Source organism: Trametes versicolor, assembly GCF_000271585.1.
Source record: "Trametes versicolor FP-101664 SS1 unplaced genomic scaffold TRAVEscaffold_9, whole genome shotgun sequence".
NCBI classification, from domain to species: Eukaryota; Fungi; Basidiomycota; class Agaricomycetes; order Polyporales; family Polyporaceae; genus Trametes; species Trametes versicolor.
Window position 1 is genome coordinate 495,777 of NW_007360329.1, and position 27,825 is coordinate 523,601.

At 57.6% G+C, this 27,825-nt stretch overlaps 10 protein-coding genes across 10 annotated transcripts; 4 read left to right on the forward strand and 6 right to left on the reverse strand.

Annotated features, from left to right (window-relative positions):
- Positions 1-79: 79 nt before the first annotated feature.
- On the reverse strand, positions 80-1,406 carry TRAVEDRAFT_171365 (uncharacterized protein). Its single transcript, XM_008043144.1, has 10 exons — positions 1,331-1,406; positions 1,138-1,278; positions 1,042-1,082; positions 891-983; positions 786-832; positions 715-725; positions 560-662; positions 396-499; positions 270-336; positions 80-210 (listed from the first exon to the last, which is right to left on the reverse strand). The coding sequence occupies exons 1-10, from the start codon at positions 1,390-1,392 to the stop codon at positions 148-150; spliced, it is 732 nt and encodes a 243-aa protein (XP_008041335.1). The 5' UTR covers positions 1,393-1,406; the 3' UTR covers positions 80-147.
- Positions 1,407-1,800: 394 nt separating this feature from the next.
- On the reverse strand, positions 1,801-2,305 carry TRAVEDRAFT_50079 (uncharacterized protein; the record flags this gene model as incomplete). Its single annotated transcript, XM_008042880.1, has 3 exons — positions 1,801-1,984; positions 2,040-2,175; positions 2,236-2,305. The coding sequence occupies 3 exons, from the start codon at positions 2,303-2,305 to the stop codon at positions 1,801-1,803; spliced, it is 390 nt and encodes a 129-aa protein (XP_008041071.1).
- A 466-nt stretch (positions 2,306-2,771) lies between these two features.
- On the forward strand, positions 2,772-4,171 carry TRAVEDRAFT_73442 (WD40 repeat-like protein; the record flags this gene model as incomplete). Its single annotated transcript, XM_008043145.1, has 5 exons — positions 2,772-2,820; positions 2,874-3,293; positions 3,349-3,437; positions 3,509-3,859; positions 3,912-4,171. The coding sequence occupies 5 exons, from the start codon at positions 2,772-2,774 to the stop codon at positions 4,098-4,100; spliced, it is 1,098 nt and encodes a 365-aa protein (XP_008041336.1). The 3' UTR covers positions 4,101-4,171.
- Positions 4,172-4,578: 407 nt separating this feature from the next.
- Positions 4,579-5,316, forward strand: TRAVEDRAFT_50081 (uncharacterized protein; the record flags this gene model as incomplete). The annotated part of the gene is made up of 3 exons (XM_008042881.1): positions 4,579-4,934; positions 4,999-5,091; positions 5,139-5,316. 3 exons carry the CDS (start codon positions 4,579-4,581, stop codon positions 5,314-5,316), a joined length of 627 nt encoding a protein of 208 aa, XP_008041072.1.
- A 26-nt stretch (positions 5,317-5,342) lies between these two features.
- Positions 5,343-7,815, reverse strand: TRAVEDRAFT_73443 (uncharacterized protein; the record flags this gene model as incomplete). Its single annotated transcript, XM_008043146.1, has 5 exons — positions 5,343-5,438; positions 5,491-5,882; positions 5,938-7,259; positions 7,400-7,582; positions 7,635-7,815. 5 exons carry the CDS (start codon positions 7,813-7,815, stop codon positions 5,372-5,374), a joined length of 2,145 nt encoding a protein of 714 aa, XP_008041337.1. The 3' UTR covers positions 5,343-5,371.
- A 348-nt stretch (positions 7,816-8,163) lies between these two features.
- TRAVEDRAFT_152015 (histidinol-phosphate aminotransferase) lies at positions 8,164-9,583 on the forward strand (the record flags this gene model as incomplete). The annotated part of the gene is made up of 3 exons (XM_008043147.1): positions 8,164-8,694; positions 8,759-9,018; positions 9,076-9,583. The coding sequence occupies 3 exons, from the start codon at positions 8,164-8,166 to the stop codon at positions 9,530-9,532; spliced, it is 1,248 nt and encodes a 415-aa protein (XP_008041338.1). The 3' UTR covers positions 9,533-9,583.
- Positions 9,584-10,366: 783 nt separating this feature from the next.
- TRAVEDRAFT_50084 (uncharacterized protein) lies at positions 10,367-13,388 on the forward strand (the record flags this gene model as incomplete). The annotated part of the gene is made up of 11 exons (XM_008042882.1): positions 10,367-10,414; positions 10,469-11,074; positions 11,124-11,291; positions 11,343-11,453; positions 11,509-11,643; positions 11,697-12,002; positions 12,056-12,352; positions 12,411-12,565; positions 12,621-13,068; positions 13,124-13,314; positions 13,373-13,388. 11 exons carry the CDS (start codon positions 10,367-10,369, stop codon positions 13,386-13,388), a joined length of 2,481 nt encoding a protein of 826 aa, XP_008041073.1.
- Positions 13,389-14,071: 683 nt separating this feature from the next.
- Positions 14,072-17,741, reverse strand: TRAVEDRAFT_171374 (cysteine proteinase; the record flags this gene model as incomplete). Its single annotated transcript, XM_008043148.1, has 5 exons — positions 14,072-14,453; positions 14,518-17,088; positions 17,139-17,253; positions 17,306-17,550; positions 17,601-17,741. 5 exons carry the CDS (start codon positions 17,739-17,741, stop codon positions 14,148-14,150), a joined length of 3,378 nt encoding a protein of 1,125 aa, XP_008041339.1. The 3' UTR covers positions 14,072-14,147.
- Positions 17,742-18,655: 914 nt separating this feature from the next.
- Positions 18,656-20,019, reverse strand: TRAVEDRAFT_73446 (uncharacterized protein). Its single transcript, XM_008043149.1, has 2 exons — positions 19,819-20,019; positions 18,656-19,765 (listed from the first exon to the last, which is right to left on the reverse strand). The coding sequence occupies exons 1-2, from the start codon at positions 19,967-19,969 to the stop codon at positions 18,912-18,914; spliced, it is 1,005 nt and encodes a 334-aa protein (XP_008041340.1). The 5' UTR covers positions 19,970-20,019; the 3' UTR covers positions 18,656-18,911.
- Positions 20,020-26,238: 6,219 nt separating this feature from the next.
- On the reverse strand, positions 26,239-27,559 carry TRAVEDRAFT_152021 (uncharacterized protein). The gene is made up of 5 exons (XM_008043150.1): positions 26,824-27,559; positions 26,669-26,764; positions 26,551-26,613; positions 26,350-26,497; positions 26,239-26,293 (listed from the first exon to the last, which is right to left on the reverse strand). Exon 1 carries the CDS (start codon positions 27,545-27,547, stop codon positions 26,828-26,830), a length of 720 nt encoding a protein of 239 aa, XP_008041341.1. The 5' UTR covers positions 27,548-27,559; the 3' UTR covers positions 26,239-26,293; positions 26,350-26,497; positions 26,551-26,613; positions 26,669-26,764; positions 26,824-26,827.
- Between the last annotated feature and the right edge of the window lie 266 nt (positions 27,560-27,825).

Sequence of the window (27,825 nt, forward strand, 5' to 3'; positions counted from 1 at the left end):
AAACAAATGGTTAAACAAAACTTCAACCCGTCATCGCCGTTCAGACGAATATTGGTATAGTACTCTGCAGTGCTCAACCTGACCATCCGGGATGAATTCCATGCGGAGCCCACGATGCCTAAAATACATATAGAATTCACATGCGCGTTAGTCCAAATACCATTTGTACGCCTCCTTCCAGGCAGCCTTCCCGTCCTTCTCAATCACATCCTAGGTGCACGATTAGCCCGGACGGTATGCACGAGATCGGCTAAAGCCCGGGCACGCACCCCATGGCAAGGTATTATGCGATCGAAGTCCCACCCTGCAACGGTCTTCACGTCGCGCTTCATTGCTCTGTAACATGCACAGTGAGCATGATTGGGGCGCCTACGAGTTCAGGGATGCTCGCTTACTCCTTGTCGACCCCGAGTGACCAGGCAAACTTCTTGTGCACCCACATAGAGGGGTTCAGAGTTCCAAAGACAGGGAATTTCCCCGAGGACCCGGTCATCGAGTACTACGAGGCGTGAAATGAAGCGTCGCGAACAGTGCGTGGTCGTGTGCGCCCCGGACGCACCTGTTCTCGAGCAGGGAGGTTAAAAAGGAGGTCGGCTTCTATCAATGACTTCGATGCAGGGTGGAAGAACGCGACGTCCTTGTTCTTGAACCCCGTGAAGTAACTGGAAATAGTGAGTTCGCAAGCGTATGCACGCGCATACAATTCGAACATACCAATGCTGAATCTAAAACTTAGTCAGTCACCCTGACACACACTGAAGCGCAAGTCTGTATGCAGTGCTCACGTCGTTTTCGAAACCGTACTTAGTGTCCGGCGGGTCAGCACCCCAAGCTTATGAAGAGGCAGAGGGTTATGCAGGCAGGCAAACGGAAGACGCAGCAAGACTCACCTCCATCGAACTTCAAGCCTTCCTTCTCTTTCTTCTTGATAGCTTCGTCCACCGCGATGACTTTCGCGTCGGGGTATTGCTTCTTGAAGTCACCTATGGAATCCGTGCGTAAACGCGTGCCTCGGATTGAACGCCGAAAGAAGATACGCACCTAGGAACATGTGGTGCACAGCGTCAGCACCAATGATCCACCTATATGCAGTGTTAGTACTCCGTGCGGTCTCCAGGGAAGAGTTTGCAAACGTGCTTCACAGGACCGAGTTCGCCGAGCTTTGACTTCGTGGCTTCGTCCAAAGGCGAAGATGCCAGTACCCAGACGTCGCCGTTGCTAAGCTTTACCGCAGTCGACCGTCCGCCAACAGGGAACAGTCCGAAGCGAGCGAAGGGGCTAATGTCGCGTCAACTCCTCTGAAGGCTCTCTGAAGGGGTAACAAAAGCACCATGAGAACGTCCAAACGTCCTTCGCGACCTCGCGGATAGCGCACTTTGCACTGCTAGCCATCCTGGGAGAACAACGTGGGGGGGAGTGTGGGAGTGAGGAGACACGACGAGGAGGTGGATTCGGAATGCATGTTGGTTGTGATCAGGCTGGGAACTTTGCCGCGGTTGCAACGCCGGTGCATGACGTCGTTGCTGCTGATCATCTCAGACTCGGGCGCTAGTGTCAACCCCTTTCGGGCAAGTGTTTAGGTTTGTCTCAGCAATACCTCAGCTTGCTGTCCTGAAGGGTTGGCTCATTTTGCATGTATATTATAATTTAAGAGAGCTCTACAGTTCTGGGATACCAATGTTACAGGTCCTGTTTCCCATTCAGAGACACAGACAATCGCGTGTCGCGTACAGGCGCGATCATAACTGGAAGAGATACATCACAAGCATAGATATTTCAAAACACTGGATAGACGAAGCGTTACATCTGAACGGCAGCCGGGCAATGCACAGTCTTCGTAGGCGTAATAAGTTCAATGGTCTGTGCCACGGTGAGATACCTATACGAATATTCCCGCGGAAGGAATTGATTGAACTCCAGAAGAACAAAAGGAGCACTGGAGCACTTGATCATCAGAAGAATGAGCACATCTTGCAGCTTCAGGCTATTGTATATAATATCAATCCATGCAGCTGCGTTTCTGGAGGATGTACACTCACTGGCCTTCCCGAAGCGACTGCAACGCGTCGAAGAACTGATCGAATGCGCCTGGAATGCCCGAGAGGTGCTTCCTCGCGAACCCAACAAAGTCGAGCGCTTTCTTAGCATCTTGTAGGGGGTAATTCTCGCAAAGGGCTGAAAACCAAGTGATTCGTACCAACAGTGAGGTGCAGCACGGTGTAACATGTAGCTCACCGGCGAGGGCGTTTGCTTTATCCATAGTCCATCCGTCGTTTGAGGAAGTGTTGCTGTATCCATTAAACATCGTGATCGGCGACTTAGAGGTACTACGGCGATGATACGCAAGGAGGAGGGGAAGAGCACAGACCCTGTAAGGATTGAGATGACCTTGTCATATATATACACGTCGATGCATATCTTGCTTAGACCGCACAGCGTGAAGGAGCCAGGGAGGCAAGCTGCCAGGAACAATATACTTACTTTATTAATGAGGCCAATTCCGCCGCTTTGATCTGCATAGGCTAGTCAAGAATCTCATAGAAGGCATTAGCCTCATTATCAATATGGCAGGGTGGTGACTGCTGTAATTGGAACGCTCGAGAAACGGACTCTTGGTACTTGGCAGGCTCGGAGGTGAGATAGACGCTCATGAAGATCGGAGGCGGATCAAGCTGAGATCCAGATCTGAGCGCGAAGATCTGACGAAAAACCGTCATCGAGTCAAGCAGCCGGTACCTGCGCATACACCACCCAGCCCAAGAGAAAGTGCGATGGACCAAGACCCACCCGCAACAATCAAACAAGTAGCGCAGCTAGAGGGTATGTGCTACGCAGCATCCATCGAAGCAACGGAGACTCAAGGAGAGCTGCAGGACACGATGACCGCGCGTGGCATGTCGCGTGGAATCCGGCCAGGCCCCTCCTCGCGTCGTGCTCAGCCGACAAGAACGTGCGGCTATACAACTACAGCACCTCCTCTGAGCCAGACGGTCCCTCACTCAAGTTCTCGCATCTTACTACGATTCCTACTGGGCATTCTAAGACCGTGCGCGCGGTCGCTTGGTCACCCTCCGGCAAGGCGCTCGCGACGGCCTCCTTCGACTCAAACATTGGGATATGGGCGCAGGAGGAGGCGGATGGGGATGATGGGGAGGCGGTCAACCCTGCAGGGGAGTGGGAATGTATGAGTTTGCTGGAGGGACATGAGACGGAGTGCAAGAGCGTCGCGTACTCGAGCTCGGGGAACCTCCTCGCAAGCTGCAGCAGGGACAAGACAGTGTGGATCTGGGAAGGTGCGCGACATATCCTCTATTCCCTGTTCACTTCGCTGAATGTGTGTCCGTGAAGCGCATCCCGACTACGACTTCGAATGCATGGGCGTTCTCATGGAACACTCACAGGACGTGAAGTGCGTCGCATGGCATCCCACAGAAGAGGTCAGGCTCGCTCTCCCCCATCTCTCTTCGACTCGCGCGTTTCTGATCCACCCATGTCAAACCCAGCGCAGATCCTCGCCTCCGCCTCCTACGACGACACCATCAAGCTCTACGTAGACGACCCGCAAGAGGACTGGTTCTGCTTCCAGACGCTCTCCGGGCACGCCTCCACCGTCTGGGCGCTCGCGTTCTCCCCCGACGGTCGCTATCTTGCGTCCGGGTCGGACGACTACACGATCAGGATATGGGAGCGCGTGCAGGAGCACCAGTGGGAGTGCGTGGATGTGCTCGAGGGCCATGAACGCAGCGTGTACTCGATCAGCTGGGGGAAGGGAAAGCCTCTTGACAGCGGCGAAGCTGGTAGCCTTGGGTGGCTGGCGAGTACAGGCGGAGACGGTATCATCCATGTTTGGGAGATCGGGGTAAGCACACACGCATGATGGGTCCGGGTGCCTCGGTTAACACTTGTACCAGGTCGCCCCAAACGCGAAGGAGCCGAGCAAGAAGGTCGTGAAGCATAGGATTATTGCTAAGATAGCTCAAGCGCACGACGTCCACGACATCAACTGCGTCGTGTGGTGCCCTCGCGAAGGCTTTGAGGACCTCTTTGCGACGGCGGCCGACGACGGACTGGTTAAAGTGTGGAAGGTTGCGGCGTCGTAGCCGAACGCTTTGTAGCATATAGGCAGAGTAAGAAGTCACGAAGTCTGTATCACTATCATCAGCACGCATACAACCTCTCGTGAGTGTGCGTGCACCTTGTCGCCGGTTTACAAAACCTCTCTGCCAATGCCACCCCAGTCCTTCAAGGCTTTCAGCGATTCATCCACGTTTTTGTTGAATGCAGTAGTGCTGACAGCTATTCAGGGACGAACCTACAGAGTCCAATGTATATCGGAATTTACGCAAGGACCAATCCTATCCGGGCAGCGGGCACGTTGCTTTGAGCCACACAATGCCCTTTGTGCTACGGGAGCTGATCATAATGGCATCCTCCTGCTACTGCTTACACCCGGCCCTCCATTGTCTTTCTAACTTTGCAATCCCTATATAGAGCAAATACGGGTACCGAGTCCAGTAGTACTTCACCTCACTTCACCTCCACCTCCACAACCATCTACTACCACCCTACTTATCAGCCATGGCCACGAGGAACCCCAAAGCGACGACCTCCGCAAATAAATTCAAAGACCCCGAGACCACGCCAACTTCGCCGAGGCGGCCTCTTCCCGGGCTGCGCGTATACTCGAACCCACGAACGCCCACAAGAACAAACTCCTTCGAGGAGATGGAAGTGACGTCGCTCCCAGACCCGCGCACCCCGGAACATTCTCACCTAGATTTCCAGCACGTCTGGAACGAGACCTATCTGGAGATATCGTTGGACGCCGTGGATCGCTTCGTGCCCGAGCTGGAGGCTACCCTCACGCGCGCCGGCCAGCATTCGGATTTTGTCAGGTTTTGGCACATGCTGCGGGACAACACTTTTGAAGGAACGTACGTCTCCACACTCGTATGCGCCACCCGGAAGAGAGAGGTTCACCAGAACCATATGTAACAGAGTGTCCATGGACACGCTCTTGGACGAAGGGTGCAAGCTGTTTGGACGCGACGCCGAGCTTGTGCAGTTGTTCAACGGTATCTTGCCGCCTGGGTATAGGATGGAGACGCACAAAAACTACACCGCGGTTTTCACACCAGAGGGAGGATGGACCAAACACCCTGGGAGGAAAAAGGTCCCCCACCCAGTTATCCCGTCGTCTTCATGGTCGGCGTGACAGATGCCGATGCCGATGCCGCAGCCAAGATCATCGTACCCGTGGAAGCTTCCGTCCCGGAGATATGCATGCGACAGGACGTTTGGGCCGCGACAGGATAGATGTGTAGAGTGTGTTGATACGGTAGATTACAGAGAGTGACAGCTGAAAAAGAGTTTACTTCGATTTGCACTCGACCTTGTGTTCTGACCAGTGCTTCTTCTGACACGGCCCGTCGCAATACCTGTCTCCGGCTCAGAAAGACAGCTCCGCAAGCCTGGCAAGGATGAACGCACCTTGTCTTGCCACACCCACCACACTTCCTTAGGACCGCGCTCGGGTTCCCGCACCATGAGCAGCGGTACAGCGCGACGTTGTTCATGCTGATTTTCGGGTGGCTGCACGCGTGCGGATGCGCGTGGCCGTGCTCGTCCGTGCCGTCGTCGAGCTTCAGGTTGTCGAGCCACGCTGCGAGGTCGTCATCCGCCTGCGTCGACGAGAGCGGCTTCTGCTTGTCGAGCCCGGAGTCGAGCTCGTCGAAGCGCACGACGAACGCGCCCCACTCCTTCACGGCCTTGGGGTACAGCTCGAGGATGAGGACACGCGCGAGCCGCATCTGCGTATTCTTGATCGTGAACCCGATCGTGGTCATGAACTGCGTGGATGTGTCGAGCTTGCGCCGTGCGGCCTGCAGGTCGATACATCAAGAAGGTTCTAGGAGTCCAACAAGATGGACAACTCACTGCAAGCTCCCGCAAGTCTTCGCTGAGCTCTGGGCCCTTTATGGCGATAGTGAGGATGATGTACCAGTTGAGGATGGTCTGCATGTGGCGGTTATCGGGTGGCGCCTCCGCTGTGAACGTCTTTGCGTCCTCCCATGCTGACATAAGAAACGCAATGCCCTCTGCGTAGTCCTTCCCCTCGCTCTTCGCGTCCTGCAGGGTGCTCACCCCGAGGTCGCCCGCATGCTCCACCGCGCGCCAAAGTAGGTACTGGCGCACGAACGGCGTGATCGTCTTGCACTTCAGGCCCTTCTTCACCGCGCGCAGGCCCTGTTGGTGGTCCGCGCCCATGCTGATCGCGTAGTACGCGTACGCAAGGTCCGGGTTCCGCTCCACCGCACGCTGCCCGAGCGCGATCGCGTCGGGAATGCGCGACCGGATGATGAAGAACTTGAGGTCGAGCACGTCCGCCATATCCAAGTCCGTGCGGGAGCCTCGGGCGCGGAGCGCACGCGCACAGTGCGGCAGCGAGTCCGTCCACATCGTGAACGGCAGCCCGATGTCGATCGCCTCGCGCCGCGGGCCATCTGCCTGGAACATGCCCTCGGCGATGGAGAACTCGGTGCGCTGGATGAGCATGGCGAGGGTGCGCCCGAGCGAGTAGAGGTCGTGGTCCTGTGCGCACTGCATCATCGCGCGCTGGTAGTCCGCGGTGCTCTTGAGCGTGAGCGTCGTGTCGCAGCGCTCGAAGCCGTAGTCCATCATGAGGTCGGACAGGTTGTCGGGGAAACCTCGCTGCACGGCGGTGATGAGCCGTTGCGGGTCGAAGTTCTGCCGGTCTGGCTCGGACTCGTTCGCGGTGAGGCGGATGAGCCCACCGAGCGCACTGCAGCGCGTGATGATATTGGCGCTTCGGAGGCAGGACACCAGTAGCGTGAGCATGGACGGCGTCGACTTGCAGTCCGTTGGACAATGGCGTGTCGCACTTGTGAGGAGACCGAATGCGTGGTCGATCATGTAGTGCGTCGCGATTGGTTTCCGGACGTTCTCGACGGTCGTATTGAGGACATTGCGGACCTGAATCTCCTTCACGAGCCCCGAATCTGGCGGGTCTTCGACGCTCAACACGGCGTTAGTCGCGTGCGCCATGGTCACGGTCGCCAGTTCCAGCACCTTCGCGTCATCCGGGTGGGCCTGTATGAGCTTCATAAGCACAGGGTTCTTGCGCGCAATTTCGCGCCGGGCGACAACGCCGCCGTGGTGTGTGACGACAGAGAGCGCATTCAGTGCCATATGGCGGGTGGAATCGTATTCAATGAGTGGCATAACCTTGGAGAGCAGCCCTGCGCACATGTCAGATATCGTCCGAAACGTGTTTGATGCTGGTCTCGTCCCAAAACGCCCCACTCCGGTGGCCACGGAAATATGGCACGGGTGCAGAGCTTCTGGGAACAAGACCAATCCCACATTGCACGAGGCGCACCTTCTTGGAAGAGCTTGTCTCTTAGGATAGAGTCGGCGCACATCTTCGCCCAAACGCCAACGATGCCGCCCATAAGGCGTTCGTTGCCCTTCTTCTGCGCAGCGATGTACATGGTATCGAGCTTTTTAGACATTTCAGGGAAGTGAGCGTGAACTTTCTTCAAGCCGCTCCTCGTCCCAAGGTCTAGCCCGTGGCGTAAGTGGCCAGGCTTGAGTTCTGTGGTAATGCAACGTACCTGGAAGCGCCAGGTATTCACACAGTACATCCACAATCAGCCGCCATGTCCCTGCATTGTCGATGTCGGCGAAGAACCCCTCCGGGATGGTGTAGGTGTTATGGGCGGTCGAGCCCGACGCGGTAGATGGTGTCCGAGCCTTGGGACGTCCAGACTTTCCCTTTCCACGTGGTCCGGGCATTTTCAATCAGAATATGAGGTATCCCGTAGGATTCCAAGCAGAAGAAACCGTGGTCGCGACGGACGATGAGGAGAGAGTCAAACAACGCGTGCCGCACTCGCATGCCATCATGCTATTTGTGGCGGTGCCACTCGCGGATCGCGATTTTGACTGATCGACAGCATTCCCAAATAGGGCAGTTTGCTATCTAATCAGTGTGGCACTTGCTCTCAGAGTCAAACTGTTCGTGAGGCGCGAGTCATCTCTCTTGCACACAGTCATCCCATCCACTGGCCAGACACCTTCATTCTAGTCTGCAAGACATACTGGCTTTCTCCGTGATCTAAATCCCTCAATCTCCTCCTCAACATGCCTATCCTTGGACTCGCCCCGGAACTGTACCCGACGAAACCGGCTCACTTCGATATTGAGAAGGTCATCCGGCCGAATATCCTCGCCCTCCACCCATACCGATGCGCACGCGACGACTACTCTGAAGGAATCCTGCTTGACGCGAACGAGAACGCTCTCGGCCACTCGATTCCATCCGCCTCTTCGTCTGCTCTTGAGCCCGAGCTCCAGCCCACGCTGAGCCTCGACCTTCACCGCTACCCTTCGCCCACCCACGACCCCATCAAGCAGCGTCTTGCGGAGCTGCGGGGTGTCTCTGGCCCAGAGAGCATCTTCTTGGGCGTCGGATCCGATGAAGTGCTTGACTTGCTCATTCGGGTATGCGTCGCGCCTGGGACGGAGAAGATCCTGATCACGCCCCCGACGTACGGCATGTACTCGGTGTGCGCGCAGGTCAACGATGTCGGCGTCGTGAAGGTCCCTCTAGAGCTTAGTGGGGATGCGGGTGAGGGCGGAGAACGCGGGCGGTTCTCGCTCAGGGTGGACGAGGTGTGAGCCTTCCTGTTTGCGTACAAGCGCTGTTTCCCATGCTGAAACGTTTTGCTGCGCGTAGGTGAAGAAAGCGATCTCGGAGGACCCTTCAATAAAGCTCATATTCCTGTGCTCTCCCGGAAACCCCACCGGCACGCTTATCCCGTTATCATCAATACGGGAGATTCTGGAGTACGAGGATTTCAAGGGTATCGTCATCGTAGATGAGGCATACATCGACTTCGCGGACGAGGAGGCGAGCGCGGTTTCGCTGCTCAAGGACTACGCGAACCTCTGTGTAACGCAAACCCTTAGCAAGAGCTTCGGTCTGGCCGCCATTCGGTACGTGCTCTCCTGCTGATGGACGTGTAAGATTGCTTATTTATCTTGTCACTGCAGGTTAGGGATTGCGTTCGCCCACCCGTCCCTCATCCAAATCCTCATGAACACAAAGGCGCCATACAACATCTCCACCCCCACCGCCGCCCTCGCGCAATCAGCCTTGTCACCCGACGCCGTCGCATTGATGAAGCAGAAAGTCTCCACGCTAGTTGCGTCGCGCGCGTCACTCCTCCGCGGACTGGAGGCACTCGCACCCTTAGGCCTGGGCCCCGCGATCGGTGGAAACACCGCAAACTTCGTCATGGTTCCAGTCCTGGCGAAAGATGGGAGCGGAGCGCCGGATAATGTACGCGCGGGGAAGATCTACAAGACGCTAGCGGAGTCGGAGGGCGTTGTGGTGCGGTTCCGAGGAAACGAGGCGGGATGTGCCGGGTGCCTGAGGATCACGATTGGGAGCGAAGATGAGAACAAGGTAGTACTGCAAAAGTTCAGTGAGCTGTTGAAGGCGTTGTAGACTGTAGGGTGGATTTGTGCGTGCGTATAGAAGAAGAAGTCTGAAACTCAAAGAAACATAGTGCATAGTTCGCGGTGTTCGTCACTATGCGCAGGATGCAGCTGCTCTTCAAAGCAAAAGATCAATGTAAGTATTTTTGCAGAGCCCACAGCCGATCTGCCATCGCGTGCACGAACATCGTCATGGAGCGTCATGGATGCTGGTGCACGAGTGGGAGGACCTGGCCAGTGCGGACGGACCCGAAGAAACGGTTCGGGCGGTTCCGTTCATTATGACGTGACCGTGACGGAGCGCCTATAGAGGACCCTAACCCTGATTTTGGGCCCTCCTGAGCGCTTCCGCCTGCGTTCAATCAAGCTCGAAAGACCGCACTCCACAACGCTCCTCGCCCTGGCAATTGGAGTACCACCATGAGCGGGGGCACTAGTGACGGCTCGCGCCTGATAACGTCGCAAGCCTGGGGCTTGCCCGTCGCGTCTGGTGTGTTGGGAGTGGTACGTCTGCGCAGCAGCCACATTGGATGGAGTCGTGGCGTTGCTAAATGGTACACAGGGCCTTCCCTGCTTGCACTCGTCGACGAGACACGATCGGCGACGCGCTGACATCATACCCTCCCGCCCAGGCTTCCGTCGCGTACCCACGTCCTGTCCCAATGCGGCCGTGGATGTGACGGATGACGTTGTGCTCGTCCGTGCGTCATCGTCCGCGGGAGTATATAACGCGACGCGCCCTCCGTCATATCACAATCCCAACTCTCTCCTCCTCCGTCACGACGCGCCGCATATACTCGCATATACTCACGAATAATCTCCGCTCTATCCTCACGACCACATAATGTCTCTCCCTGTTGCCACGAAGGATGTCGGCGACAAGCCCGCCGCTGTACGTGCATCTCATGGTCAGACGTCTGCGACGCGTTGCTCACCGTCTTTGTAGAACTCTGTCGTCGACCCCGTCGACAAGAAGACCCAGGCTGCAGATGTCGATCGCAAACTCAGATTCTACGGCGTCATCAAGGCGTTCGCCGAGTCGCGCATGCCCGGCAACGACCAGATCGACAAAACCCTCAAATACGTTCTCCAGAACTCCCCCGTTGACGTCAAGGACCTCTCTCCTGACGGCCAACGACTCATCCAAGATACCCGCGACATCATCGAGACCGCCCGCGAGATCGTCCAGCAGAAGAACGCCGACGAGCTCTTCCAGAACTTCGTCTGGCACACACGCGACGTGAACGTTGATCACGCGAAGAAGGACCCCAGCGAGGTCGTCCCCGTCGACAAGGAGAAGGCGAAGAGCGACGGCCAACAGGCTGTCAAGCACCTTCGCACTCTCCTCTCCCTCGTCCTTACCAACTCGGAAGTCCGCAAGCTCGTTACGGACTTCTCCGTGATCGGTCGCGACATCTTGGCTCGCACAGCGAGCAAGGTCGCTGACAAGGCGCGTCCCGACGCCGATCGCCTCGCCCAGGTGGACGAGTCTGCACCTCGAGACCAGTTTGTCTCCGAGGGTGGACGCCTGGTTGGTCCAGATGAGACGCCGGTGAGTATATGCGCGTCTTCTATTCGAATATCAGTTCAACGATTTACAGGTGCTCGAAGCCCGCATTCCTGGGACCGACACGACTGTTGCTCAGCATCCCCACGAGGAACTGGGCCATGGCGCGAAGGTCACGCAAAGCAATGGCGAAGTCAAGAGCGGCGCTCAGGCCATCAACGAAACCCAAGCGCGCAAGGATGAGGCTATCGAGCGTGCGCAGGTAATTGTGCCCACACTTTGCCATTACGACCGTGGTGCTAACGATGAACAGATCGAGGCCGAGGACACTAGGAACGCTATTGGCGGTGATCCCGTCCCTGAGGATCGCGCAGACGCGGAAGCCAAGAAGTCCGGTCTCATGAACAAGATTCGCGGCTTTAGGGTACGTCTGGACGAATCGCTGCAACGTGATCAAGGTGCTCATAACAAGCTTTCAGGATAACATGACCGATCGCGTCCCTCAAGAGCACAAGGACCGCGCCAACGACAACTTCAACCGCGCGAAGCAGGTTCTCAGCGAGGACTACTTCCCTGAGGAGCGCCGTGACCAGTTCATCTACCGTGGCAAGAAGGTACTATTACCGCCTATCCTGAATGAAAGACATCTTAATTGACTTCTGCACAGGTCATCGTAGAGTGCCAGAAGCACAAGGACTACCAGGAATCTATTCAATGGCTCCTGAACTTCCTCGAAGAGTACGCCTCTCATGGGAAGACTGTCGTCGACCACGGCAAGGACTCTGCCCAGAAGGTCCAGGGCGACTCGACATTGCAACAGGCCACCTCCGAGCTTCGCACCCTGCTCGAGCGATTTGCCAACGGAAAGAGCCTTTCCCTCATCGGTGACGCTATGCAACAGCTCTTCAGGGATGCTCAAGAGGACGCTGAGCTCAGGCAATGGTTCTCGGACGTCGACACATACACTCGCAAGGTATGCATTTGGCTATATTTCATCGTCCATACGCTTACATGCGAGCGGCGCAGGTCTTGTTGGACCCCGGCTTCGTCTTGGAGCCGCAGTGCAACAACGAGGCCAACGCCCTTCGCGAGAACGGGCGTCGCTTCTACGACGAGAAGTACAAGGGCCACTTCGACAACCTGTTCAACGCCGCGATGGAGTGGTTCCGTGCTCTCGGCGAAGATCCTCTTAACAAGAGGTTCGGCGAAGACTGGGCGCGCCTCACGAAGGATCTTCTCTTCGACAGCGAAGGAAGCCTCAAGTTCAAGCCCGACCTTTGGATGGACATCCGCAAGGTTATCCTGCCGAGCATCATCGATCAGGTGTGTATAAGTCAGGATCTTTTCGTGCACACACGTGGATTGAACATGTACCCTACAGGTTGGATACGTTCCCATCCCGCGCATCGAGTACACCGACGATATGCTGGACTTGGTCATCGAGAACCTCGCACTGTCCGGCCGCAACCTCTTCCCCAACGTTGTCAGCATGGAGGCGCACAACTTCGTCAAGTTCAGCCCGTACAACGCGATCAAGTACGTCATCGAGGCATTGCACATCGTTTTCTTCCGTTGCTTACTTTATCCATAGGGATGAGAACCACCACGAGTTCATCTTGACTTTCGGTCAGATCCAAGCGGACATGCGCGATGTCGCCTTCTACTTCAAGAAGAAGACCGGCTTCCCGAAGTTGTCCGACTCCGGTCTCGCCGACGTCTTGCTTGGCGGCGAAGGTCTTACGATCACCGCCCACATCGTGTCCGCAGACAAGGATCGGTCGAGCGTGTTCAAGGTCAAGAACGTCCACGTGAAGGTTGGGACGCTTAAGTTCTCCATCCGCGACTCGAAGCACGACACCCTGTACAACACCCTCCGCCCTCTCGCAACCGGACTCGTCAAGCGCCAGCTCCAGAAGGCTATCGCCGACGCCGTCACTACCGGGTTGGAGTACGTCGATGGACAGCTCGTGGGTGTGCGCGACCGCATGTCTGAGGCCAAGAACACCGATGGCCAATCGCGGACCCAGGCTCTGCAGGAGGTATGTGCATTTATGCTGCTCTCACTTTATGCGGTATCCTGATGCGGGCACACAGCTGTTCCAGCGCAAGAAGGCAGAGGCAGAGTCGGTCAAGAGCAAGACAGAGGAGAAGGGCTCGCACTTCAAGATTGTCTCGCGCCGCGACTCCGCGTTGCTACCCGCGCAGGGTCACCCCGCTGGGTGGGTCAACCGCACCCAAGAACGCGAGGAGGCCGCGCTCCGTGGGCAAGAATGGCGCAGTGACGCGTAAGTGCTCTCTCTCTTGCTATGCTGCATGGATCTTAACTCATAATGTACTCTCCAGGTTCACCATCGTCTAAGTCGTGAAGCTCTTGTGAATCCCGGACATTCCATCTTTGCGCCTGATGTCTTGTATCCCGGATGTATCCACGACTGGTCATGACCGTTTCTTCCACGCTGCGCCTTTCATTACGACCATTTCTTCCTCTTCATACCCATGTATTACACCACAGCTGTATTAGTCTCTACCCGTAACCTACGTACGTGTTAGTTGTATCCAATCCAATGTTTACTCTGTCTTCCAATCAGTCCATTTCGTTCAACAATCAATTGAGTCAAGCGTGAGGAATGCTCTCCACGAGCGTACTGCCATGTGCATATAAGGCGCGATATGTGAGACTAGTTGTGCGTTCCTAATGTTCAACGGACGATCGGTTCCAAAGCTCCGAAGGGCGAGATGGCACTCCCCGTACGCCGCGGCAAGTAAATGTGTACAAGAGATCGCACTACGGTACATGTAAGCCTACAGATGACTCTAAAAGATTGTGGTCGCGCGAGACATAAGTTAGGTATACAATACATGGCTTGTTAGAGTACTTGCGGTCGATAGATGGTCCGTGGGCAGTTCCCGCTAGCCTGGCGTGGATCGCTGCACTGTCTCTCTGTATGTATGTGCGGGGCCGGAAGGGATGTATGCGATGCAGTGTATGCGATTGACGAAGGTAGCTAAGCCCGGGTCTTGAGTGACTTCAAGCATGGAAATCGAGATGAGGGTAGGGTATTGGAGAGGGCGATACGCTAAGCAAAGGGGGAGAGGATACGAGAGATAGGGTGGAGCCTCAGACGCGCTCGTACATGCAGATGTATGCCTTCGCTTTGAGGACCTCTTCGATCGTCGTGAGGCGGACAATCGTGTCGCTGATGTAGGCCCACTGGCGCTGGTGCGGCTGCTGTGGGCGCGGAGGATCTGACGCCTGGCTCGAGCGGGACTCGTTCGATGATAGGGAGGGAGTCGCTGGCTTCTCGGACTCGGCTACGGGCGGGGACGGTGGCGCGGGCGTGGAGGATGGTGTGGGCGTAACGGGCGGTTGCGGTACGATCGTGTTTTGTGGCAGCGCCGTGTATGCGACGTAGTGGCCGCCCAACTAAACCGGAACAGCGAGTCAGCCGAGCTCACGCGCACACAGGAAGACTGAAACCGAGACATACCATGTTGCCTATATGGACGATGACCGCATACAGCCGGTACATGCAGCGCTCCGTCTTCCCCTTGCCCTTCTCCACCTGGTCGTGCGCAAAGTCCGCGCGCTTCGGCGCGAGGAACGGCGCGAGGTCGAGCTGCTCCGGGAACGCGACGAAGTCGTCCAGCTTCTTGAACCCGCCCGAGAGCGAGATCGTGTGCACCTTCGCGCTCTGCTGGAAGCGCTTGAGATGTATCACGAGCACCGGTGGGGGCGTGCTGATCAGGTAGCGTTTGTACATCTTGCGCAGCACGACTTGCTTCGAGCGCGGGATCTTCGCCGCTGCATCTGCCGACCCGCGCGGTGTGTGTACGCGCGGCGAGCCCAATGGAGACACGCCCGTGAGCTTCTCGACGGAGGAGTTGGGCGACGCGCTCGGCGAGACCGAGGGGGAGATGGAGCCATCCGAGCGGGCAGAGGCCGCGGCGGACGTGTCGCTCTCGGAATCGTCGAACTCGTCGTCCGAGCTCTCCCCGCTGTCTTCGATGCCGTCTTTCCGGCCGCCTTTGGTCCGCCCGATGCGCCGAGCGCGTGGTGTCAGGAGCGAGTCGCTAGAAGCCGCGACCCCGACCGCGCCAGGGGTAGACCAAGTACGGGTGAGGGCATCTCCGGCTTCACTTGGATCGGCATGGAAAGTGGTGTGGCTGGTCGGCGCAGAGTTGGGCGCCTCGGGCTCGGTCGTAGAAATCTTAGGAATCGGCAGGCCACCGTACGTTTCTGGGGGGACGACGCTGTCCTTCCGCGCATGGGGTGTCGGCCTCGGGGGAGATACGGAAGTTTCCACGGTCGTTGGCGCGGAAGATATGGATGTCGTGCTCGAGGAGTGCGTGATATGCGACGATACTTTGGACGTCGACGCGGGCGAAACACGGCCACTGCTGAGATCCGGCGACGACTCAGGCGCCCCGCCGTCCATGTCGTGGAGCCCTGGCACGACGGGGTGCGTACCGGATACGGACGCCTTCGCCACACTCGCGTCCGACTTATCCGACCCCGACGTCTCCGACGAGCTGCTGCTGCTCTCACTCTCGGTCTCGCTATCCGTGTCCTCGTCGAACCCTACAGACACACCGTGCTCGCGCGGACGCGGCTTGTACAGCCCGTTTGCGATCTTCCAACATCGGTGGCACCCGACCATGTTCTCCCCGTCGAGGATCTCGACCGCGGTGAACATGCGCAGACATTCCTCGATCCCCGGTAGATGGCCGAGTTTCGCCCAGAGCGCCTGAGTGGCAAGCGTCGTTGTACCCGAAATGCCCGAACCATTGCTGGTGCTGGTGCTGAAAGCGTTCTGGAGGATGGAAAGCGGGTTGCCTGTTACAGGGTGCACATCCGCGAGTACACGCCGGATGTACGCCATGTCATCGTCCGACATATGCGGGGCGGCGTAGGCCTTCGCTGCGTCTTCTTTCCGTCGGTGGTGATGGTGGCTGAACGGGTTTGTGGAGGAGTGTCGCGAGCTGGATGGTCGAACCAGCGGCGAAGAGATGCGTGGGGATGGCGGAACGGGCGACGATGCTCTCGGGCGGCCAGGGTCTGAGATCTCACCCGAGTCCAACGCAGAGTCGTGGGTGGAGGCCCCAGGCGCGAGCGAACCCGTTCGGGGCGAACGCGCCTCGCCGCCACGCTTGGGGCGCAGTGCGTCCTTCATGTCTGACTTGCGCCCGCGCTCGCTCTGGCGACTGGACGGCCGCGAGTCTTTATCCTTATCCTTGTCCTTCTCGCGGTCCTTATCCCGCGCGCCCCCGAGCTTCATCGACACACTGATCCGCCGCGCGATCTTCCCCCACGCATCGTCCTTTTTATCTTTCCCTTTCTCCTCCGGGCCGTTCCCACTCCCCTCGGCCTCCGCCGCGTCCGCATGCGTGATCTCCACCGCGTCCTCGTCCTCCTCATGCTCCGCGATCGCACACCCGAGCCCCGCGCTCGGTAACGCCGCACCTGCCATCTCCTTCACGACATCACGCGCCTCGTCCGCCTCTCCCCCAGCGTGGTCGAAGCTCCGTCGGCGCGGATCCTCGTGCTGCGGTGGCTCCTCATCGACTGGAAGCTCGGAGCTGCGGCGCACGGGGCTCGCGGGCACGGACGACGCGCGCTGCACGACCCCGCCGAACATGCCGCGCGGGCGGTGTGGCTCAGGCGGGCGGATGCGGAGCTTGCGCGCGATGCGCTTGATGCGGTCGCGCTTGCGGCCCTTGGCGTAGTCCTCGGGTTTGATGCTTAGACTGAGGTCGTTGAAGTCTTCGTATGTGATAGAGACGTTCTTGCAGCGTTCGCAGACGAGAATGCTCGCGAGTTGTCCGCCGAAGAGCATGTCGACGAACGACTCGAGCTTGTCATCGCCGTGTGGCTCGAGCGCTTGTTCTGGCGGAGCAACTGGTGAGGGTTGAGGTGCGGTCTGGGATGACTGAGATGATGATGAAGGTATTGGGGGTAGTGCGGAAGTTGGGTGTGCAGGAGATGCCAAGGGGGTGGCGGATTCCTTGTCATGCCGTCTGCGTTTTTTCTTTGGTGGGGGAGGTTGTCGTTTCTTGATGATCTGCAAGGAGATGAGCATACAGCGAGCTATATCCGAGGTAAAAGACGCACATCGAGCTCCTCCATGCGCATAGCGTCGAGCATATGCCGCAGAAATTCGTGTGCATCCTGCTGGCGGAAGTCGAGGTACTGGTCGTACTTACGCCCGATGGTGGTTAGCACCTCCCTATGAAGATAATGTTAGGGATAAGCGCGGTGAATACTGTGCGGGTACCCACTTTGGGCTCATGGTCTCTCTCCGCCTTGCATCCTGGATGCCCCAAGCCTTTCTCATGACAGTGGTAAAGATGTCCCCTAGTGGCATCCCTTCTGACCAGTCAAGCTCGTCTGAGTCGCCCAATCCATGGCCGTTTGTGAGTTGGGGAGATCTCTTGGCAAGAATACGCGAACCCTCGGCTGGTTGCAACGCGGTAGAGACGGGGTGAAAGAAAACGAGATCTCGCAATGGCTGGGTTGCGATGAGCTGTCCACTTGTTCAGCTGAAATACCAAGTGAAGATGTGGCTACACATACCCCTTGTAGAGTGGAATTCATAAAGCAGGTGTTACCGTGGTTTATGAGCCCCGGAGGTAGGCTCGCCTCTTTCTCAGCCTCCTCGCGCTTCTTCCTCTCGATGTAGAGCTCCTGTGGTGTAGGTTTCTTGGGTTTCGCCATGTTCGTGGTTGGTGGCTAACGGTCAAGGGGGAGGTGTGTTGGTGTCGGCGTAGCTTCGGAGGTGTATATAGCAGGATGTCAGACTGCGCAACGCCCGGCGCAGAGGAGGCGAAGCAAGTAGTGCAGATGAGGCTGAGTTACGCAGCAGCCCGTGCACGCATGCACACAGTGGGCGAGTTGGGCGCAGATGTCGCCGCCGACGAGAGAGGAAGAGGAGAAGCGAAAGAGAGGGCAGCGGGAGGGAGGATAGGCGATCGTCGATGTCGGCATTGCGCCAGGCACGGAGCCCGGCTCATTTGTTCTCCTTTCCCACACTCCAGCATCTTCCCCACGGTCTTCTTCATTCATCCCTCCTCATCACCTCCTCCCGCGATCCTCACCCCAGACGCGATGTCCCGACATTGGTTCAACATACATTCAACCCCTAAAGGCGACGATCATGAGCAGCTCAGCTCACACACGGCAGGACAAATGTGCAAGCCAACCGCTCAGAATTGCATCGGAAACGTAGGATTCTGTTCCTTTGGGATCAAGCGCCAGTAGCTGCCTATGAGATTGTAAGTACATTTGCTCCGCATGTCTTACTAGCAGTCGGCATGAGCCTCTGCCCGTCGTAGCGCATACGGATGGTACGGTAGGCATAAACAAACCGTTGGCTTCCCCAGAGAAGCTCCCGGGAAACTTGGACGAAGTGGCACCTTTTTCTGAACTTTTTTGACCTGAGTACGAACGGCAGAGAAGGCTAGGCAAAGGCCAGAGAATGTTCAAACAAGGCACTCCTTTTTCCAGGCCCTTCGACATCTCAAGTAGGTGAAAAGGTCACCAACGACGTAAAACTTTCTACAGATTTTAGCAGCCAACGAACCTCGGACATCCCCCTTGCATAATGCATTCCTGGCCACAATCACACGCGTGCGGTGTTCGTGTTTTCATTCAAGGCTATTGCTACAGGTGCGCAGATGGATATCTAGAGAACTACCCAGCGCCGCGCAGTCAGCTCGCCGCGCGCGAGCCCTATTAGTACCACGGGCAACCGTAAGGGTCGAGTACCGTAGCGCGCAGCGATACATAATGTCCGAGCAATATTCGCGCAGCCCCGGCATCGTCCAATGTGTAGTCCGTATCAGCGCACAGCCGCCGCCGTCCCAGCTTGCTCCGTCCGCGAGTCCCTCAGATGAGGAGGCTGATGGATGACAGAGCTGCGCTGCTCGTCACCGCGGCAGAGCTCGCGGCAGCAGAAGTGATCGCTGCGGAGTCTGTCGCGGCGGCGGCGCTGGAGTCGGTCGCTGTCGCGGCGGCAGAGTCGGTGGCGGTCGCGGCAGCGGAATCGGTGGCAGTCGCCGCGGCGGAGTCGGTGGCAGTCGCCGCGGCGGAGTCGGTAGCGGTCGCGACGCTCGTGTCGGTCACGGAAGCAGCGGCCGAGTCCGTGGCAGTGGCAGCAAGGCTGTCGGTGGCCGTAGCGGTGGAGTTCGCGTCGGCGCCGCCAGCAGTCACGGTAACGGTGATAGTCACGACGCTGGCGGTCGCAGCGGCGCCGCTGTCGGTGGCAACAGCGGTCGCGTTGGAGGCGGTCGCAGTCGCGCCGACGCTGCTATCGGTAGCGATCGCAGTAGACGCGTCGGTAGCGGTGGCATCGACGCTAGTGTCGGTCGCGGTCGCAGTAGCGTCGGCAGCGGTGTCGGTGGCAGTCGCGGTAGCATCCGCAGCAGTGTCGGTGGCAGCACTCGAGTCGGTAGCGACGACCGTAGAGTTGGAGCTGCTGGCCGCCGCGGTGGCCGTGGCAGCCACGGACGAGAGGTCAACGCTCTTGCCGGAGCTCTTGCCCTGGCCAGTGATGCCGCCGGAGACGCCAGCGGCTTGCATGCGCGCCTCGGCGTCCTTGGTGCTGTCGCAGGCGACAGACGTTCCAGGTTTATTCACAAGCGGGAGGGAGACGCAGGTGGTGCCGGCGCTGCACTGCTGGAGCTGGAACTGGCCGTTGACGCACTGCGCGAACGCACCCTGGATACAGGCCTGGTCGCCGTCTGAAATGCATGATGAGTAACACCTCGTTGGAGGAGCAAGTGGATGGACGTACCGTTGCAGGAAGAGTTGGCATCAAGGCCAGCGAACTGGGAGTTCTGCTTCTGCGCGTCGAGCGCGTTCTGCTTTTGGACGTTGGCGGGGGCCGCCTGCGACAGCGCCGCGAGGGAGAGGAAGACGAGCGCGGAGAGCTTCGTGGTGAACATGGTGGACGAGTGGTGGCGAATGCGAGAAGTGGGTTGTGTGCTGGTAGACGATCGTCGAAGCAGATGCGTAGAACGAGTGTAGATGCGAGAGATTAGGTGGGGCGCGAATGAAAAGGCACGGACGATGCGGCGTGAATTGAGAGGGTTCGGAGAGTGCAAGGGGACAGTGAAGTGAGCAACCGGGCTCAAGTGTTCGACCAGGGGCGATGGGGAATAGGACCGCGCAGCGGACGGTCTTATATAGCGTCGCGCAGCGCGGGCACGCAAAGAGGGTGCACCCTTGAGGCGAGACGCTGAGCCTCGAGCGCGGGGTAGCAAGGCGGTTGTCCCCCCGTTGTCGAGCAGCAGCATCGCACTTGGAGCCTGTGGAGTCGGTAGATGAAGAATCAGCCGCGCATTGTTCTACAAATGTGTGCACGGGGTTAGGGCGCGTGCTATAAACGGCTAGAAGCAACATACGAACGCGGTAACAGCGCATCCTTGTACGCGCTGTCAGAGTGTTTGCTGTTGGACGGGGCCCCAGATTCCGAGTGTTTCGCGGTGATGTCACGCATGGTCGCCTCTGGGGGGACGCCGGCGGCTGAACGACCTCCGTCGCGAGTGATCGGGTTGGAGGTGCTGCTGCGGGGACAGGGCACTGCTGCGCATCAGGACACTTGATTGGATTCGCATCCCGCGGCGCTTCCCTATATCGTGCGTAACCTTCTCAACGACCCTCCCGCTGACAGGTTGAATATTGAGGCTCGCGTTTGCGCAGTGGCGCAGCGAACGTGTAGAGGAATGGGTTGTCCGTGCTGCTAGAAATCCGGGCGGCTGTGCATGACGACCACCTTGCACCGTAAGCCAGTCGCATCTCGGGTGTAACATGTTGCACATGTCGCGCTAGTATACCGAACAAGATTCGTCATGACACAGTGCCACCAGAGAGCCACTATTGATGATGAACGGGCGAACGCTGTGTCACAAATACGGGGTGCGTCGCATACCTGGGTGATTGCTAGCGCTCACTGACTGTTAGCATGCGTGAACACGACTAGACACGACTGCGGCAAGTGAGTAGCAGCTGCGAGGAAGAGGGAGAAGCCAGGCACTGTGCCTGTAGTGGAGGATACTCTGGTTACGCCCGCAGCCCGGTCTTCAAGTCCAGCAGTCTGATATCCCGGGGCTGGCCCATGATGCGAAAGGCGCACTGAGAATGCTATGCAGCACGTACGCCCGGGACCGGAGGTTTGCCTCTCCCGCCTAGTCGGGAACGGTTTCGAATTCCGCGAGAGAGCGGAGAAGCGCGACCGCTGCGCGAGAGCGCGTGTCTGCTAGGAAGGAAAAATGAGGTTCCTACAACCGGCCACACAGCGTGGTCACAAGCAGCACGTCGAGGTGTAGGGAAACGTACTCGTGAGGGATTCTGAGCTTGACAACGACCCGCAGCAGTTGAGCATGCCAAACGATGACCACGACTTCGACTTTTTGGGATTCGCAAACGCGCTCTTTCCGGCTTGGCGCTACGGCCTAATCGGACACCACGATGCTGGATCCTTGACGGATTAGCGTCTTGGCAGAAGCAAACAGGTCCTTTACTGCAAAGACGCAGTGGACGATCCCCCGCAGGCCGTCAAGCTCTCAAGGCGGCATCCACGAATGCGAGGCGTACAATCGACGGTGAGTAGCGGTGCCTTCGAGCGTGTTTGGTCGCTGGGAGGTAGCTTATGTCCTGCACGGCTTTGAACAATGTAAGATGAAGGGTCAGTGGCGAAGCACTGAATCCGTATCATCGATGGTAAAAGCGTACCTTGGGTGCGCTCATCATATAATAATAGCGGTTCGAGCAGCACCAGTCTGTCCCCAGCTGAAGGTCGAGTTCACTATAAAGCCTCAAGCTAGGCCGGGGTGGGAGGAATGCTATCGCCTCCGCACTCCCAGCTGTTCCGGTCCGCAAGGGGCAGTACAAAACGCGATTACAACCGTTTCGCGCGGGCGAGGCTGCACAGAATAATGTTTTATTTCCCCTCCCTTCGGGCGCGTTCTACCACGGATAAGCTTTGTGATGCGCCCGTGTGGGTAGCGCACCGGCGGATGACAGCTGCAACGTAATGCTGTCAACTTACTCCGTTTGTCCAGGTAGTATCGGTCTCACCACTGGCGCATATTGAACTGAAAGGGATGGCATATGGTTAAGGGTATATAGCACGCACTAACGACTCACCGGGCGCCGTGACTCCGCTTCTCTACGGTCTGAATTCTCAGTGTGCAATGCTTGGTGCTGCAGATGCCGCCGCTTTTATCGCGGTCCGCAACCGGGCGACAGACTATATTACAGGATACTCGTCAGGTGCGTCCCGCCTTTTTGCCGTGAGGTTCATGTTGCTCCTGAAGGACATACCTTAGCTGCTGCGCTTGCGTTCCTCGCATGGGACGTTTGTATATTCTTTCCCAAGGAGGTGCGTGATCCCTTGAGCGACGAAGTTGGAGCGGCGTATAACACGGTGTGTATTCCGCAGGTGCAACTGATTTGGAGGTAGGAGGGTTTTATCACGTTCTACGCCGCCATGTGTTGACACAAAGCAGCCATCCGAACCGGTGCTTACGATGTGTATACGCCGCCATTCGCTAGGCTCATTTACGAGGAGAGTTGAACGTTGCACCTATCGCAGCGGTTTACTGGTGAGCTCAAACGCCGACAGGGTACTCTTCGCTTACTTCGTATTCCCATACCATACGTCGGTAACTAGAAGCAAGCCGTGCTGGGCAAAAACTACTGCCTCGGCGATCATCCTCGAGGGTACGAGCCTCGCGGTCGAAGTGGTCCTCCTCGTCCGCGGTTCGTCATGCATATCGTTCATTGTCCGACACCGCCGAGCGTCGCTGATGCGTGCCGTAGGGCACGCGCTCTAAAATGTCTTCTCTACCCTCCTCGCGGGGCTTGCGGCAAGCTTCTGCGTGACGCGCTTCGGAATGTACTGCGCAGTGGTCCAGCTGCAGTTCGATGAGCAGTGCCTAGTAGTGTCTGCGCCGCGGATCACGACTCTCATCTGGTGAGTAGGTGCGCGGGTGTCTGCGGACGTGTCGGGTTCAACGCACTGTACTGTCTGCGTGCCCGACGTTGTTGTACGGACGCCCGCATGCTCACATGGGAGCTGCGCAGGTTGTCCCCGATCGCCTTCGACGCGTTCATGTTCGTGTTGACGGTGTTGAAGTTCTGGCAGAGTCGCCGGGAAGGGTTGAGCCGACCTATCCTTGATACCATGGTGCGTGATGGGACATGGGCGTTTATTTTAAGCCTAGGTGAGCGAAACGGGTACACGGGCTATGTTCTGTCAGGGGAGGATGCGCACTCACGGAAAACATAGTCATCCTGGTTGTGAACCTGGTAATATACAACGTATTTCTAAAGACGCTGCCGGGAGTGGCTTATTTGTAAGCGGGCGTCCCCATGGTGTACAGGCGTCGATGCTGATGATAGCGTCACAGTTGGGCAACGTCGATCCTGTCGTTTATCGTGAGCTCTTGAGGCCCAACGTCTGAGACCTGAAACCCCCACGCTTACCGTCCATCAAAGGGTGCCCACGTACTTCTGAACCTGCGGCAGATCGCCCTTCAATCAGGTCTGTACTGCGAGGACACGTCGAATACCCTCCCTACTCTCTGTTTGGGTCACATAGATATCACCCCGTCAGATAAAACCATCATTCCCTGATACTCCGGAAAGACTGACTCCCCGAAGTCGGTATGCTATACTAGCCGAGTAAGAGGAGCGCGCGAGCATCGCTCCTAGACCGCGGTGGGGCTGATGCTTGCGCGAATCGCACCAGAACGAGCACCAAGTAAGCCGTGAGTAGGCGTCATTTCCTGACTCTGCGAGGGTATCATCCTGGCGGTGTCCTCCTTTTCTAGGATGCATCGACCGACGAAGAGTATAGATGCCGTGATGCATATGAAGACGCATTACAAGCGCACGCGCTCGTCTTGCGACGCCTGCGAGCGGTAGGTGGATGACGTATACCGACCAGTCCGGAGCGCAGGCTGCGCGAAAGTCCTCGGCCCAGTCTCGGTCAGTATCACCTGTAAGACGGCTAGGATGGTACTCACATAGGTTTCGACCAAACAGGGGCCCCAACTTCGCTTCACTGATAGTTGCAGACGCCCGGAGTTACAGCCTCCTTCGGCTTATTACTATGGTCAGGTAGATGTGATGAGACGCGCGGTCCTCGACGAGGGCGCCAGGCGTGATCGGTGTTTTAGCACAAGCAAACACGTCTTTTCACCTCACTTCCGAAGAAGACACAGCGAATTATGTTGCGCAAGCCGTCGATAGTCTTCCATGCAAATCCACGGACGCGACGCGTTTCAGGGAGCGGCAGGGGAGCGACGCGCGGGGTCTTGCAAGGCTTTGAGCTCGCATGGTACCTGCACGCTCCTCAACGGGATTTCCCTAGGAATGTTGCAAAAAAAACTTCGGCGAGCGGTCCGTTGGGGGTAGACCATCTTGATGTGCCACGCTTTAGCAAGAAAAGTCAGCGACTCAGTGTCGACGAATGGTGTTATCAGTCAGCACACCTTCGGGGCGAAGTTTAACTGACCTTCCAGAGGTTCCGGGGCGTCCATTGTGCAAGTCCATCGTGCAATAATAGAGACTCGAGCGGTCCGTCCTCGACTTCTAGTGAGCTCTGTTACACGAAGAGCTACCACCCACCGCTCATCTGCAGCGCAAGTCCGGCAATCGAAATGCTCAGACTGATACGTTGTCTCAGGCTCGGCGCAGACGGCCTGAGCGCTGTTGCATCTGGTCTTGTGCGCACCAATAATCAAATCAAGAAGAAACCTGTGCGCGTATATGGGCGGCAACACCGTACGTGAATCCGACCCGCTGGAAGAATGGCTGCAGCGACTCGAGTTGATTCCAGTGCAGCCATCCCACGAAACAGAGTCCTCGTCGCTGAGCACTGAGCGCTGAGCAGCGGCCTGCGAGAAGACCTACATTGACATCGGGCGCACTGGAAAATCCGCCCGAACCCGCCGGGGGCAGCTCACCCCGCACGGGCGCGAGCTAATTTACCTAGGCTGCGCGATGCGCCCGTGGGGGTAGCCCACGCCCAGTGACAGCTGCGAGATGATCAATGCATGCCCGTCTGCGTCTCTCGTCCCGGTCTTACCGGCCGCGTGAGGTGTTTATTTGCCTATACGGAGACGGAGACGGGCGGGCAGGGGGGGTAGGGGAAGGAGATATATAGCAGCACCTGATCAATCCACCCGGCTGCCCTTGCCCAGGTCTGCTCTGCTTATGATAACGAGACTGGCGCTTCTCAACAGAGTGCAATGCGCAATGCCGCAAGCGCCGCGGATTATATCCGCAATAGAGCGGCAGACCAGACAACTGGGTACTCATCAGGTGCGCCCCGCCCTGTTCCCGCCGTACACATGTGCTTACGGTGTGCGTCGTAGCTGCTGCGCTCACGTTCCTGGCATGGGACGTCTGTATATCCTTTTCCTTGGAGGTGCGTGGTATATGAGAGTTCGCAAGTGGCGAGCGAATGACGTTGTATTCTTTGCAGGTGCGGCTGATTTGGGGGTGAGCACCTTGAAAGACGCTCTGACCCGCTGCCTTACTGATCATATAGAACAGACGGCCGAATGGGTACTTGCGGTGGTTGTACGCTTTCATCCGATATCTTCCCTTATTCGCAGAGATGTACGTCATCCAACTCTGCTATCACTGTCCGACCAGTCAGCTCAGCGCAACGAAAGGGTATTCTTTGTGTACTTTGTGTTTCCAGGCCCGACGACGATTTCCGCGGGGAAGTTGTGCAGGGCAAACACCGTCGCCTCCGCCATCGTCCTCGAGTGCACGATCGTCGCGGTCGAACTGGTCCTTCTCGTCCGTGGTTCGTCCTCGCAGCCCCTTCCGTACCTCCTCTAGATGTCGCTGATCCACGCCGCAGTGCACGCGTTGTACAACAGAAGCCGTGTCGTCCTCGTCGCCCTCTTGGCAGGATTCGCAGCGAGCTTCTGCGCGACGTTCTTCGGAATGTACTCCGCAGCAGGCCACCTGCAGTTCGACGAGCAGTGTCTGATATCATCCGCACCGCGGATCATGATCCTCGTTTGGTAGGTCCCCGGGCGTGCCGGGCTCGCAGCAGTACCCGCGCGTTGCTACACTGTACACGTTATGGGCGCATGTTAACGCAAACGCTGCGCAGGCTTTCTCCGGTCGCGTTTGACGCGTTCATGTTCGCGCTGACGATGCTGAAGTTTCGGCAAAGCCGCCGGGAGGGATTAAGGCGACCGATCCTGAACACGATGGTGCGCGATGGGACGTGGGCGTTTATTCTGACCCTGGGTGAGCCTCCCGCTATTACTATGTTCCTGGGAGCGTGCGCACTCACGGGACGCGCAGTGGTCATGGTGCTCAACGCGGTGATATACACAGTGTTTTCGGAGACATTGTCGGGGATATTCTACTTGTACGTGTGCACTTTCGTGAGGTGCCAGCGCTGGGATTGATCACAGAGTCGCAGCTGGGCCACGTCGGTCCTGTCGTTTATTGTAAGTCCTCGCGGTCCGATGTCGGAAATTGGCATGCTTACGTTTCATCAAGGGGTCCCACGTACTTCTCAACCTGCGACAGATCGCGCTTGAACCGCGTCTGTCTTGGGATTACGGGTCAGACTCCACCACCATCTGTTTGGACGACATCGACTTTACCTCGTCGGACGAAAGCGTCGTCTCTTGATTCTTGCAAGGGCTAGCACTCCGCAGCAGGTGCTAATGTACTGGTACACACAATGTACGAGTAGCGCGCTATTATCATGCATAAATTGAAGCTTGGCATGGGCGGCTTCTGTAATGAGCTCACTCACGGTGTCATGGCGTCTCTGGGTTGTCACTGTCATCCTCTGGCGTCCAGCTACGTATTTGCTTGCCGTTGCTCCATATCGCTGGATAGCTTCGACCGGTGGCGGGTGAGAAGTGCAAGCGCGGCTCTACCATCCCGTGGAGCAGTCCAGCAGGGCCAGCCAAAGCAGGATTGAAGACAAGCGTTCCAGGTAAGACAGGCTCTGCAACGACAGCCGAAACTAGATCATCCGGGGTCCCGCGCAGATCCGTCCCCTCCTCCACTAGGGCCTTTCTAGGGACCACAGGAAGATGCAGGAGCGCAAGAGGGATAGGCGACGAGTACGCTTGGAGGATAGAGGCCTTCGTGAACGGCGAGATGGAGAGGAACATTCCTACGAGCGCGTCGCGCGTGTCCGGCGGATGCTCCTCATCGTGGTCTCTCGGGGCCAGGTAAGCAGAGTGGCGGAGGACTGTGCCTTCGAACTCGCGGATGAATCGAGGTCCGATCTTCTTCTCTTCGGCCTTGCACTGTGCGACGATCCGAAGCCGCTTGCGCGGCGAAGCAGAAGAGTCCAGACGGCTAGCACGGGCATGTGAAAGACACTCAGCAGGAAGCCACCACCATCCCTGTAGGTCGATCCCGCCGTCGCCCTTGCCGCCGACGCGTCGGAGGGACATGGACAGATGTTCTCGGAGGAGACGAAGCGAGCGCTGCTCGAAGAGGCCTCCTTTCATCACTGCCGTCATCGTCGTCGAGGCCGATGAAGCCGCCTGTCGCGACATCTCTCAAAGCAGCGCGTAGGGGTGCCCGGGCGAAGGAGGCTAGGGGGCGGCGGGGCCGACGTCGAGGAGAAGAGCAAAGATGGAAGCAAAGTCGCCACCACGGCGCAGACGCTGGTACACTACTTCGCCAATCCTTCCTGTCAGGCGCCAAATATCCGACGCGTCCGACGCGTTTTTGAACCTCGCGACGCTCCTGCCTCCTGCCTCCTGCCTTGATGTTCGTTCTGCTTGCTTCTGTCCAC

What these genes read in the sequence shown, in the direction of transcription:
- TRAVEDRAFT_171365 (XM_008043144.1), bottom strand. Translation starts at nt 1,392, where the DNA reads ATGGCTAGCAGTGCAAAGTGCGCTATCCGCGAGGTCGCGAAGGACGTT. An exon ending in AGGCTTGAAGTTCGATGGAG is followed by an intron (nt 833 to 890) that starts GTGAGTCTTGCT and finishes CCTCTTCATAAG; the next exon opens with CTTGGGGTGCTGACCCGCCG. An exon ending in ACCTCCCTGCTCGAGAACAG is followed by an intron (nt 500 to 559) that starts GTGCGTCCGGGG and finishes CACGCCTCGTAG; the next exon opens with TACTCGATGACCGGGTCCTC.
- TRAVEDRAFT_73446 (XM_008043149.1), bottom strand. Translation starts at nt 19,969, where the DNA reads ATGTTCACCACGAAGCTCTCCGCGCTCGTCTTCCTCTCCCTCGCGGCG. An exon ending in TGCCAACTCTTCCTGCAACG is followed by an intron (nt 19,766 to 19,818) that starts GTACGTCCATCC and finishes CATGCATTTCAG; the next exon opens with ACGGCGACCAGGCCTGTATC.
- TRAVEDRAFT_152021 (XM_008043150.1), bottom strand. Translation starts at nt 27,547, where the DNA reads ATGACGGCAGTGATGAAAGGAGGCCTCTTCGAGCAGCGCTCGCTTCGT.